Here is a 13,683-nt window from a genome sequence, read left to right as displayed (position 1 = left end):
TCGCTAACCCAAGGCGTCGGACTGCTGCAGATGTCGCAGCTCTCGTGTGTTGTCTGGGATTCTCATCCCGACGGAGAGGCAGCTCCATGTGCGGACGAGCTCTTCGAATTCGAAATTGATTACAGTACGCTGTTTCTCACGCACCAACGTAGTTACGTTACACACCACTAAAATTCATAGCACTCTAGTAGCAGAGGGCTGTAAATATGTAGACACTAGGGATAAAGATGTAGAATGTTTATAATATACTTTTTATTGAAAAAAACTTTGTAATATTTATGGCTTACACATCCATCATATTAGGCTTCAAGAAGCTGTTCCCAGGGCAGTGGAGATGCAAGAAGTATATAGATGACGAAATGTGGTGTGAGGTACCTGTAACAGATGTTAGATTCGGTACCATTCCCGTTAGAAAGACCGCCTGCATAATGGTACTGCTCTGTGATTGACTGCTGTGTTCGGAGCAAGGGCGCCAAATCGTTAAAGAATAGTTATTATTATTAGTTAAACTAATCATTGAAATGACTTCACTTTTTAATGTAAATATCTCTCAACAGCTGACTATCAATCAGTCATTTTAGAATTATTAAAAAACAATTTAAATAAAAAACAAAAGACTGACGAAATTGCAGACGAAGCACTTCAGAAGCGTTCGGGTCACGCCTTTCCTGGTATGGCGCGCGAAGTGTTTCGGGCTGTTCGTCACTCTGGATTAGGCAGTCGAGAAGAACAGACATGTTGTCTGTCGTAAGGTGTGTTTCCGATTTTAAGTTCCTGTTCGTCACTCTGGATTAGGCAGTAGAGATGTACAGTCATGTTATCTGTGGCAGGATGTGTTTGCCAGTATCCAGTATTAAAAGATTCACTCCAGTACTCATGAGGCACAGACATGTGCCACAAATAGTGTAAAGATACATTTTCGTAAACATTATGTTTGATCATGTACTAAGCTGTATCAGAAGGTGTTGTATTAAGATCATGTAGTCTTCTCGTGTGGCTATATTAAAATACGCGAGTGGCATCGCAAAGAAGTGATACATTATTTCAGAACAGAACCTCGCTAAAAGTCAGTGTCAGCCTCAAGATACAGAACCTACGATCTTCGTGCTGTTTTCTGCGCTGGGGACATCAAATTGAAGACAGCAGGTCAGTGAACTATAACAGAACCTTCGTATTCCACACAGTGCAGTGGAAACAACTAGGCGCCTCACGTGTGCTGCATGCACAGAACAAATGTGCTCAGTGACACGTCATCTGCAGTAATTCAGAGGAGGTAAAGGAGAATGAGCGTTATTAACATCAACAATCAATTCATTCTTCCTTTCTTGCCGTAACTTTAAGAGTTTTCACATAAAAAATTAGGATGCATTACTTTTCAGCATGCCCTAGCAGACAGCCGAAGGAGGTATAGGGACGGATCTCAAAGGCAAAAAATACAAGAGATCGGCCGCCTAGAAGATGGGTGACAGATGTCAACGAATCTATGAACTCCAGCATTCTCGAGCGAGATTCGGAAGACCGTAAACTATGAATATAGAGAAGCATAAAGAGACATTAAAAGTCCAAATAAATTAGTAAATAACTGTAGTGTAAAAATTGTGAGAGTGATTGTGTTGCAGGGAGTTAGGAGAGGACCCCGAATCGTTGAACGGGAGCCTACAGGAGTCGCTTCTGCACGTGCTGAGCGCGTTGTCGCTGTTCCGGGCTCCCAGCTACGAGGGCGTCGCCAGGGACCTGCTGGCGGCCGGGGACCCGCTGCTGCGCCGCCTGGCCAAGCTCAACGTCACCAGCTTCATGCTGCAGGTAGGTATACGGAGCAGCTGGCGAAGCGTGCGGAGTCGTCTGCTGCCACACGGGGGCAGCTCAGCTCCCCAGTAAGATCGCAGCTGTACTGGCAGCTCAGATACGACAGCATGTGTAAGCACCTGCAGGAAGTCAGGTTCTGACTGAGCACCATCATAACCGGCGCTGCAGGTATTAAAAAGTGAGCAAACCTGGGCGATGTGGTAGCGGTCAGACATTTGGCTCGCAGAGTTGAAATCCATTTATCACCTTATAGATCTGGGTTTCCTTTATATATCCAAAACACTTAAGGTGAATACCGCGGCGATTGCTTCCGAAAAGACCACAGTCCCTAATGTAGCGGCTTCTTTGGTCTTCTATTAAAAACAGAAAATGGAATCTTTCAGACACGAAACATTACTGCATCTGAATATCCTCACACTATAAGTTGTCCCTTGTAGTTGTGTATCGAGAGGTATTTTGGATAAACTGTGAAGGTAAATCCTAAAAGTCGGCACTCAGTGGTTATCTGAGTGATAGAAGAGGGGCCAGCATATCTCATCCTTCTAAATATATCTCCTTGGCACAACTGGAATTCTTCTCCGAAATTTGCGGCTTCTAATATAGTTGTTTTCGATAGGGAAAGTCAGTGTGATATTGGGATCGTTGCTATTGTCATTACAACAATGTCGAAAGTCTGTGACCCACGAAAATGGGTGCCATCGTACGGTAAAATCAGTGCCGTGTGAGTAAAAATCCACACGTCAGTGTAACACTTACGATATCTCATCAATAACATGGAGAACTTTTGCACCTAACATCACTGCCTTTTCTTGAGAGTCATTTCATATAAAATTAAACGCTACCCAAGGTACTTTTAATGATTATAACACTTTCAGTTATAGACCTACAACTGGTTCATTCGATAACGAGATATATATTCACATCACCGAGGACCTAGCTAGACAGCTCGGTGGCTACTATGAGTAGCTCTTCGCTTGCCCGTGCACGGTGGATCTTCGCCAGAACCGGGCATCACCACCCATATTCGTTTCGTTAATCTGATTCATCTCTTTTCTTCTAAAAGTTGATTTTTAATAAATAATGTTACAGATAAGAAGCGTCACTATCAGTAAAGATTCTAGCTTTGTTTTCTTAATAATATTATTATCACTATCACTCGCCAATTTTGTATATGATTTCCTACAATCCGTCGTAACTCAAAGACAAAGTCTCCCGCAGACAGAAACTTTTTCGCAACCATCTGTCAATCTGAAGTGGGTAAGCTGCTGTGACACGCACAGCTATAGTAGTGAATGTAAATTCTGTATGGACATCAGTCAACCAGTTGCCATCCTAGTCCAGTTCGATTTCGTGCTCTACTGACTTCGTTATCATTTATCATCCTTCGCGAGTAGGCTACAGCAGGGTACATGCCAGCTGTGAGGTCATATGAAGGCAGCTGCTATCAGCCAGTGACTCGCATCTGCAACGCCTGGTACGTCTCACAATCTCCAATTTGCTGCTGCATGTACAGCTACCCCAACGCGAAAAAGCTCACGGATTGCGGCAGCCCAGCAACGGAGCGACCATCTGTTGCAATGTCCAATGCCACTCAGTGTCAGAAGCATCTTTCTGCAGGTTCTCCCAACACCTGCAATGTTACTCGGCTGTGCACATGTAACGACTGTGACCATTTCCTCAAATACGATTCTGAAAGATTTCGCTCGTTATAAGATGCTTACCTACATTGATTATCTCAGGAAGTAGCTGCGCACATGTACCACTCCGTATCAAAAGCTGAAACTTTTTTTGATGAAAATAAGTCCCAATTACGACACATCCAACGTTGAGTACGTATTTTCTATTACCTCTCTTCACTCATGGCTCGACCACAAGTAGTAGCGGTTCAGTCGCACCCTGGAGGGATGGGACGATACTTTTAAGACTTTTCTCCTGTGGCGGCGTCGTGACTAATTGATTTCTGATGTGTCGATGGTATCTGAACAGCCAGGCACACTCCGTTGGCGTAGGCACCTGGGCCAACCATCATGTCCTAACTGCTTCTCAGCATACTTGTGGATAGACTTTCAGATCGCTGGGTGCACTGCAGCCATTGTGGAAAAGATGGGCATCTCCGAACTGTCTGCCATAAGGTGTTGGAAGCGTCAAACCCAGTTCCCCGCATGTGTCAAGGCACGGTACATGAACTTAAGGTGATTATTCCCCAGGGCGATCCTTGTGCTACTAAGTTATTTATCACAGTTGCGAATCAAGACGTTCATTTCCAAGTGGACGTAGGAACTACCGTTTCCTCGGTGAACCTCCTCAAGTGCTCTCGACTGGGATCACCAGAACTGGACCCGTCCGTCCTCTCATAAGTTGGTCGCATATGATGACACTTTGACTCCCCTCCACAGACAATTCACATTCACCACGACCTGCAAAAATTTCACATACCTGACAACATTATTTGCTGTCGATAGCCACTTAGCTGGAAACATTTTCGATTTGGATGCCTTCTCATTGTTTAGATTCTCCATCACCGACGAGGTTAAGATCGTCTCTGACATGGTTCCCTTCGATAAAATCGACGACTTTTGTGCTGCTTTTTTATCAATATTCTAACCTGGCCTGTGGTGCGCCACAGATTTCGGGGCTCCTATCATCTTGGACTCCGACACAATGCTCTGTTCCTGCTGGATACAACATATTCGCGTTTCTCCACAGATGGCCATTAAAAAGGAACTCTAGCGGCTTCACGTGGATGGGGGCGATTGAACCAGTTACATCCTGCGCTTGCTCTACACCTATGGTAGTGGTCAATAAACCCAACGGCCGTCACCAGCTACGTGGAGATTTTAAATCGTCAGTCGATGCCCAGGCACAGGCCACTTCCCGACCAATCGACCTCTTCACAAAGCTAGTTGGGATTGAATACTTTGCTAACAGAGACCTTACCGACACGTAGTTCCAGATTCCGGTGTATGAGCATCATGGTAATAAGTACTTCTTTCAATTTATACTGTTACAAGCCTTTGGCTTTTGGGATCTCTTCCTCTCTGGCAATCTGCCAGAGACTTCTAGAACAGTTAACCAACCCCATCCCCATTTGCACTAACTATCTAGATTAGCTAATTATCGTGGACATTATGCATCGGGACTACTGCACAATTTTAGCAACATATTTACCACGTTGCATTACGCAAATGAAAAGTACGGCTTACATAAAAGCCAAGTTTTGCTGGAGCAAGTGGAAAACAGAGCGGAGGAGCGGACAGAGGTTCAGAGCACACTCCTGTTCTAAAGGTGTGAAGCTGCCCCTAAATGCTGAAGAATCAGCAATGACCAACGGCATGAAGATGCAGAAGGCACTGGAAACCAATGAATGAAAGACACTTATCGCGTATCCACAGGACATGTGGCCTGTAATTGAAGTGTTATGATGATCTCTACATTGGCAAAAGATTCCGGAATAGTCCCCCATTCGATCTCCGGGAACGGACTGCCAAGGGGGAGGCTACAATGAGAAAAAGATTTAATAATCAGCAGAAGGATAACGTTTTACGAGTTGAGGCTTGGAATGTCAGAAGCTTGAAGGTGTTAGAGAAATTAGAAAATCTGAAAAGGGGAATGCAATGGTTCAATCTAGTTATAGAAGGGGTCAGTGAAGTGAAGTGGAAGGAAGACAAGGATTTCTGGTCAGATGAGTATAGGGTAATATCAACAGGAGCAGAAAATGGTATAACGGGAGTAGGATTCGCTATGAATAGGAAGCTAGGGTAGAGAGTGTGTTACAGTGAACAGTTCAGTGACCGGGTTGTTCTTATCAGAATCGACAGCAAACCAACACCGATAACGATAGTTCACATATACATGCCGACGACACAAGCTGAAGATGAAGAGATATAGGAAGTCTATGAGGATATTGAAAGGGTAACACAGTATCTAAAGAGGGATCAAAACTAATAGTCATGGGGGACTGGAATGCAGTTGTAGGGGAAGGAGTAGAAGAAAAGGTGACAGGAGAATATGAGCTTGGGACAAGGAATGAGAGAGCAGAAAGATTAATTGAGTCCTGTAACAAGATTCAGCTAGTAATAGCGAATACTCTGTTCAAGAATCACAAGACGAGGAGGTGTACTTGGAAAACGCCGGGTGACACGGGAAGATTTCAGTTAGATTACACCATGGTCAGAAGGAAATTTCGAAATCAAATACTGGATTGTAAAGTGTACTCACGAGCAGGTATAGACTCAGATCACAATATAGTGGTGAGGAAGAGTAGGCTGAAGTTTAAGACATTACTAAGGAAGAGTCAGTACGCAAATAATTGGGATACGAAAGTACTAAGGAATGACGAGATACGGTTGAAGTTCTCTGAGGCTATAGATACAGCAATAAGGAATAGTTCAGTAGGCAGTACAGTTCAAGAGGAATGGACATCTCTAAAAAGGGCCATCACCGAAGTTGGGAAGGAAAACATAGGTACAAAGAAGGTAACTGCGAAAAACCATGGATAACAGAAGAAATACTTGAATTGATCGATGAAAGGAGGAAGTACAAAAATGTTACGGGAAACTCAGGAATACAGAAATACAAGTCGCTGAGGAATGAAATAAATAGTAAGTGCAGGGAAATTAAGACGAAATGGGTGCAGAAAAAATGAGAAGACATCGTCGGAAGGACAGATTCGGCATACAGGAAACTCAAAACAACCTTCGGTGACATTAAAAGCAAGGGTGATAACATTAAGAGTGCAACGAGAATTCCACTGTTAAATGCAGAGGAGAGATCGGGTAAAAAGAATACATTAAAAGCCTCTACGAGGGGGAAGATCTGTCTGATATGATACAAGAAGAAACAGGAGTCGATTTAGAAAAGATAGGCGATCCATTATTAAAATCAGAATTTAAAAGTGCTTTGGAGGACTTAAAGCAAAATAAGGCAGAAGGGATAGATAATATTCCATCAGAATTTATAAAATCATTGGGGAAAGTGGCAACAAAATTACTATTTAAGTTGGTGTGTAGAATGTATGAGTCTGGCGACATACCATCTGAGTTTCGGAAAAGCAATATCCACACAATTCCGAAGACGGCAAGAGCTGACAAGTGCGAGAAATATCGCACAATCAGCTTAACAGCTCATGCATCCAAGTTGCTGACAACAATAATACACTGAAGAATGGAAAAGAAAATTGAGGTTGCGCTAGATGACGATCAGTTTGGCTTTAGGAAAGGTAAAGGCAGTTCTGACGTTGCGGTTAATAACGGAAGCAAGACTAAAGAAAAATCAAGACAGGTTCATAGGATTTGTCGACCTGGAAAAAGGGTTCGACAATGTAAAATGGTGCAAGATGTTCGAAATTCTGAAAAAAGCAGCAGTAAGCTATAGGGAGAGACGGGTCATATACAATATGTACAACAGCCAAGAGGGAATAATATGAGTGGACGACCTAGAACGAAGTGCTCGTATTAAAAAGGGTGTAAGACAGGGATGTAGTCTTTCGCCCCTACTGTTCAATCTGTACTTCGAGGAAGCAATGACGGAAATAAAAGAAAGGTTCAGGAGTGGAATTAAAATTCAAGATGAAAGGAAATCAGTGATACGATTCGTTGATGACATTGATATCTTGAGTGAAAGTGAAGAAGAATTACATGATCTGCTGAATGGAATGAACGGTCTAATGAGTACAAAGTATGGACTGAGAGTAAATCGAAGAAAGACGAAGGTAATGAGAACAGCGAGAAACTTAACGTCAGGATTGATGGGAACGAAGTAGATGAAATTAAGGAATTCTGGTACCTAGGCAGTAAAATAACGAGTGACAGACGGAGCAGGGAGGACATCAAAAGCAGACTAGCACTGGCAAAAAGGGCATTCCTGGCCAAGAGAAGTCCACTAATATCAAATGTTGTGGTCTTCAGTCCTGAGACTGGTTTGATGCAGCTCTCCATGCTACTCTATCCTGTGCAAGCTTCATCATCTCCCAGTATCTACTGCAACCTACATCCTTCTGAATCTGCTTAGTGTATTCATCTCTTGGTCTCCCGCTACGATTTTCACCCGCAACGATGCCCTCCAATGCTAAATTTGTGATCCCTTGATGCCTCAGAACATGTCCTACCAACCGGTCCCTTCTTCTTCTCAAGTTGTGCCACAAAGCCCTCTTCTCCCCAATTCTGTTCAATGCCTCCTCATTAGTTATGTGATCTACCAATCTAATTTTCAGCATTCTTCTGTAGCACCACATTTCGAAAGCTTCTATTCTCTTCTTGTCCAAACTATTTATCGTCCATGTTTCACTTCCTTACATGGCTACACTCCATACAAATACTTTCAGAAATGACTTCCTGACACTTAAATCTATACTCGATGTTAACACATTTCTCTTCTTCAGAAACGCTTTCCTTGCCATTGCCAGTCTACATTTTATATCCTCTCTACTTCAGCCATCATTTGCTTCTCAAACAGCAAAACTCCTGTACTACTTTAAGCGTCTCATTTCCTAATCTGATTCCCTCAGCATCACCCAACTCAATTAGACTACATTCCATTAGCCTCGTTTTGCTTTTGTTGATGTTCATCTTATATCCTTCTTTCAAGACACTGTCCATTCCGTCCAACTGCTCTTCCAAGTCCTTTGCTGTCTCTGACAGAGTTACAATGTCATCGGCGAACCTTAAAGTTATTATTTCTTTTCCATTGTTTTCAATACCTACTCCGAATTTTTCTTTTGTTTCCTTTATTGCTTGCTCAATATACAGATTGAATAACATCGGGGAGAGGCTACAACCCTGTCTCACTCCCTTCCCAACCACTGCTTCCCTTTCATGCCCCTCGACTCATAACTGCCATCGTGTTTCTGTACAAATTATAAATAGCCTTCCGCTCCCTGTATTTTACCCCTGCCACCTTCAGAATTTGAAAGAGAGTATTCCAGTCAGCATTGTCAAAAGCTTTCTCTAAATCTACAAATACTAGAAACGTAGGTTTGCCTTTCCCTAATCTATCTTCTAAGGTAAGTCGTAGGGTCAGTATTGCATCACGTGTTCCAGTATTTCTACGGAATCCGAATTGATCTTCCCCAGGTCGGCTTCTACCAGTTTTTTCATTCATCTGCAAAGAATTCGTGTCAGTATTTTGCAGCCGTAACTTATGAAGCAGATAGTTCGGAAATTTTCCCTCCTGCAACACCTGCTTTCTTTAGGATTGGAATTACTATATTCTTCTTGAAGGCTGAGGGTATTTCGTCTGTCTCATTCACCTTGCTTACCGGATTGTAGAGTTTTGTCAGGACTGGCTCTTCCAAGGCTGTCAGTATTTCTAATGGAATGTTGTCTACTCCCGGGGCCTTATTTCGACTTAGGTCTTTCAGTGCTTTGTCAAACTCTTCACGCAGTATCGTATCTCCCATTTCATCTTCACCTACGTCCTCTTCCATTTGCATGATATTGCCCTCAAGTACATAGACCTTGTGTAGACCCTCTATATAGTCCTTCCACCTTTCCGCTTTCCCATCTTTGCTTAGAATTGGTTTTCCACCTGATCTCTTGATATTCATGCAAGTGGTTCTCTTTTCTCCAAAGGTCTCTTTAATTTTCTGTAGGCAGTATCTATCTTACACCTAGTGATATATGCCTCTACATCCTTACATTTGTCCTCTAGCCAACCTGCTTAGCCGTTTTGCATTCCCTGTCGATCTCATTTTTGAGACGTTTGTATTCATATTTGGATGCTTCATTTACTGCATTTTTATATTTTCGCCTTTCATCAATTAAATTCAATATTTCTTCTGTTACCCGAGGATTTCTACTAGCCTTCATCTTTTTACCTACTTGATCCTCTGCTGCCTTCGCTATTTCATCTCTCAAAGCTATCCATTCTTCTTCTACTATATTTCTTTCCCCTGTTCCTGTCATTCGTTCCCTAATGCTCTCTCTGAAACTCTCTAGAACCTCTGTTTCTTTCAGTTTATCCAGGTCCCATCTCCTTAAATTCCCACCTTTTTGCAGTTTCTTTCGTTTTAATCTACAGTTCATAACCAATAGATTGTGGTCAGAGTCTACATCTGCCACTAGAAAGGTCATACAATTTAAAACCTGGTTCCTAAATCGCTTTCTTACCATTATGTAATCTGACTGGAACTTTCTATTGCTTCCAGGCCTCTTCTACGTATACAATCTTCTTCCATGATTGTTAAACCAAGTGTCAGCTATGATTAAATTATGCTCTGTGCAAAATTCTACCAGGCGGCTTCCTCTTTCATTTCTTACCCCCATTCCATATTCACCTACTACTTTTCCTTCTTTTCCCACTATCGAGTTTCTGTCCCCTATGACTATTAAATTTTTGTCTCCGTTCATATCTGAATAATTTCTTTTATCTCATCATACATTTCATCAATCTCTTCGTCATCTGCGGAGCTAGTTGGCATATAAACTTGTACTACTGTGGTAGGCGTGGGCTTTGTGTCTATCTTGGCTACAATAATGCGTTCACTATGCTGTTTGTAGCAGCTGACCCGCGCTCCTATTTTTTATTCATTATTAAACCTACTCCTGCATTACCCTTATTTGATTTTCTATTTATAACTCTGTATTCACCTGACCAGAAGTTCACTAATTCCCACTATATCTAACTTTAAACTATTCATTTCCCTTTGTAAGTTTTCTAACCTACCTACCCGATTAAGGGATCTGACATTCCACGTCCGATCCGTAGAACGTGAGTTTTCTTTCTCCTGATGACGTCATCCTGACTAGTGCCCGCCTCGAGATCCGAATGGGGGGCTATTTTACCTCCGGAATATTTTACCCAAAAGGACGCCATCATCATTTAACCATACAATAAAGCTGCATGCCCTCGGGAAAAATTACGGCTGTAGTTTCCCCTTGCTTTCAGCCATTCGCAGTACCAGCACAGCAAGGCCGTTTTGGTTTATGTTACAAGGCCAGATCAGTCACTCATCCAAACTGTTACTCCTGCAACTACTGAAAAGGCTGCTGCCCTCTTCAGGAACCACACGTTTGTCTGGCCTCTCAACAGATACCCCTCCGTTGTGGTTGCACCTACAGTACAGTCTTCTGTATCGCTGAGCCGCGCAAGCCTCCCCACCAATGGCAAGATCCATGGTTCACAAATTATGCATCCGATAGCTAAAATGTGGAAGAAAGGCATTCAGTAGAGGTGGAAGATTGCCTGTGCACTACTTTAGCACATTTTAAGCATCTATTATGCTGGCACCAGCCTTACACCCTCTTCCCCTCTCATCTACTGTTTTTGACTGTGGTTACCTCCCCCTATGGCACGGATGCAGTGCTGGACTTAAGGAACGATGACAGTAGTAAACAATCAATTGCCTACACGAAAAAAAACACACACACAGCTGCTCAAACGAATTACTTGCAGATTATCTTTACAATTAAGATTTTCATGTTTACCTGTCCAGAAACAAGTTAACACTCATTATAAACCACAAACCTCTGCTAGAGCACTGCGGGCTACGCTCCCATCTTCCAGAGCAGATAGCACAATGGATTCAGCATTGGGCATTTTTCCTCAGCTCCAACAATTATACCTTTAAATAAAAGCCCACACTACAACACACAAATGCAGACACTCTATCTCACCTTATCGTGAGACCAGACCCAACCTTCGACCACCAGGACTTCTGAAGTTTACACATTGGCATGGAACAGCAACACCTTGGATGGGTTTCTTATTACAGGTGTTCGGATCACTGCAGACATGTGCTATGACTCTATCTTATGTTGCGTCAAGCATTATATGATGCATGATTGGCCCACATATTTTTCAAAGGACACAAGTCCAATGTTCCTGGCCTGGGCTCCCCTCTCCCACCATGTGTTGGTCGTCAGCGATGTTCTCCTGCTGTGCTGCGGATGCAAGTTTTACAACTCTTACATCATGGTCTTTGGAGTGTGTAATGGATTAGATTCCTTGTGTAGCGACATTCCTACTGGCTAGAACTGAACATGGACATGAAAGCTATGGTGTATAGCTGTTCCACATTTGCCTGCACCAGACTGCTCCACCAAATACTGGCCCCTCTCTGTGCTCTATGTGATTTATTGTTGTGGACGCCTACTCTACCTACTCCTGTGTAATCAGCATGGCGTTCACCACGACAAAGGCCAAAATTAACATGTTTGTCCTGACTCTTGCCATCAGAAGGATGGCCTGTATGGTCATGTCAGACAACGGGTTCCAATTTTAGGTGACGGCTTTCGATCAGTTCTGCACCACAAATGGCATCAAACATGTATTTAGTCTGGAGTTTTACCTGTACTCTCACGATGAAGCAGAACATACGGTGCAGAAGTTGAAACAGCAGTATTAAAAGTAGTGGGGTCGACCACCACCATAGCTGTGTTCACTACGTCGCTGAGCGCTTAGAAGACCACTCCTGTCCACAAATGTAACCCAGCAATGCTTTTCCATGCGCAGCAGCTGCATACTCACCTCCATCTCCTTGCTCCACTGCTTTGGGAGCCCCATGCCTGGCATTCTGAGCACTATCCACCTGGCACAGTAGTGTTCATACGAGGCAAAAGACGCGTGGACGCTGGCCATAGAGGTTATCACCTAGGACAAACTCTCAAGGCAGTTGACACTCTAAAGTGTTTGGAGAGGAGTCATATCGAACACCTGCATCCACGTTAACCAACTGTATCACCGTCGGTGGCTCAGGCCGACTTGGAAATTCCATCTTTGCTGGTCCCACAACCAAACAGGTATAACTTGCACTCCAGAACAACAACAGTTGTTCCTGTGAACATGGATGTAGAGTTCTCACCACAGCCACCAAATGCGCGGCTGATGTCGCCCGAGCCGCCACTACCCAACACGTTGCCAGACCACCTATTTCCTTTAACCAGCTGGGGACCTTAAGTGCCAGGAAAACAACTGTGCCACAAGTTCACCTTCCAATGCATCATCCAGATCGCTTCCGCCCTAAGCATCCATTTCAGGGGGGAATGATCTGGTATCCTGGCCAGTGGTTTTTAAGCTTGCTGAAGGACATGGAATTCAATGACGGCCGCTAGACGGCACTGATACATCTGCAATGATGTCCATAGAGACACAACCATCTTGTTGGCTAATTATAGTTCTTGGCCACACCTGAATACTAACAGCGCAGCAGCTTTGTCTTCAGTCGTGATTTCACTGTAATCTTGTATTGTTCTCACTACAAATCATTGTTTTCGTCTCAGAATTCTCTAAGTATTAGGTTTTCGCTTCTGGATACTCGTTGGGGCCCATTATTCTGCTGTATCGTCTCCAGTGTCCATCTCTGCCTAGTTGTTGTCCTGTTCCCACTCGACGAATTGCTGTTGACAGCCCTTGCTCAGTCGACCAGTTTATGCGGGTTCTTGAGTCATTTGTGGTCTCTTCACATTCTGGGCACTATAATTCCATACGTAGTTTCCTCACTGTCGACAAGAAATTAACCAAAAGAGCTGGCGCATTGGTAAGACGCAGGACTGGTATTTCGGAGGATGGTAGGAGAATTGTCTCACCAGCCATCCATATTTAGGTTTTCCATGGTTTTTCTAAATCTCTTATGGTAAAAACCATGGTAGTTTCTTTTCAAAGGAAGATGCCGATTTCCCTCCACAACTTGCGATTCTGCTCCATCTTCTCATAGGTGCAATATTAAATTCTAATTTTCCTATTATGTGTCTTTTACCCTTCAGACTTGGTGGTTGTGGAAACTCATGATCTCAACAATGGAAGTGTTTTATTACCTCTTTAATGTAATTTCCTTTACTAATTTGTAATCAAGAGTGTAGATGTAGCTGACTAAATTCAAGTACAGCTATCAGCTTTTTCTACGAGGGTGAGTCAAATGAAAACCTTAAATATGCTTACAAA

General features: G+C 43.2%; 1 protein-coding gene across 1 annotated transcript in view; it reads left to right on the top strand.

Moving 5' to 3' along the window:
* LOC126195824 (sodium channel protein Nach-like) overlaps positions 1-13,683 on the top strand; it is a 168,871-nt gene that overhangs the window by 16,825 nt on the left and 138,363 nt on the right. Inside the window, exon 3 of the mRNA XM_049934516.1 lies at positions 1,620-1,803. Coding sequence (XP_049790473.1) covers positions 1,620-1,803 — 184 coding nt within the window. The remainder of the gene's footprint in view (positions 1-1,619; positions 1,804-13,683) is intronic.

This window comes from Schistocerca nitens, chromosome 1 (genome assembly GCF_023898315.1).
Source record: "Schistocerca nitens isolate TAMUIC-IGC-003100 chromosome 1, iqSchNite1.1, whole genome shotgun sequence".
NCBI classification, from domain to species: Eukaryota; Metazoa; Arthropoda; class Insecta; order Orthoptera; family Acrididae; genus Schistocerca; species Schistocerca nitens.
This window is presented reverse-complemented; position numbering and strand designations above follow the sequence as displayed.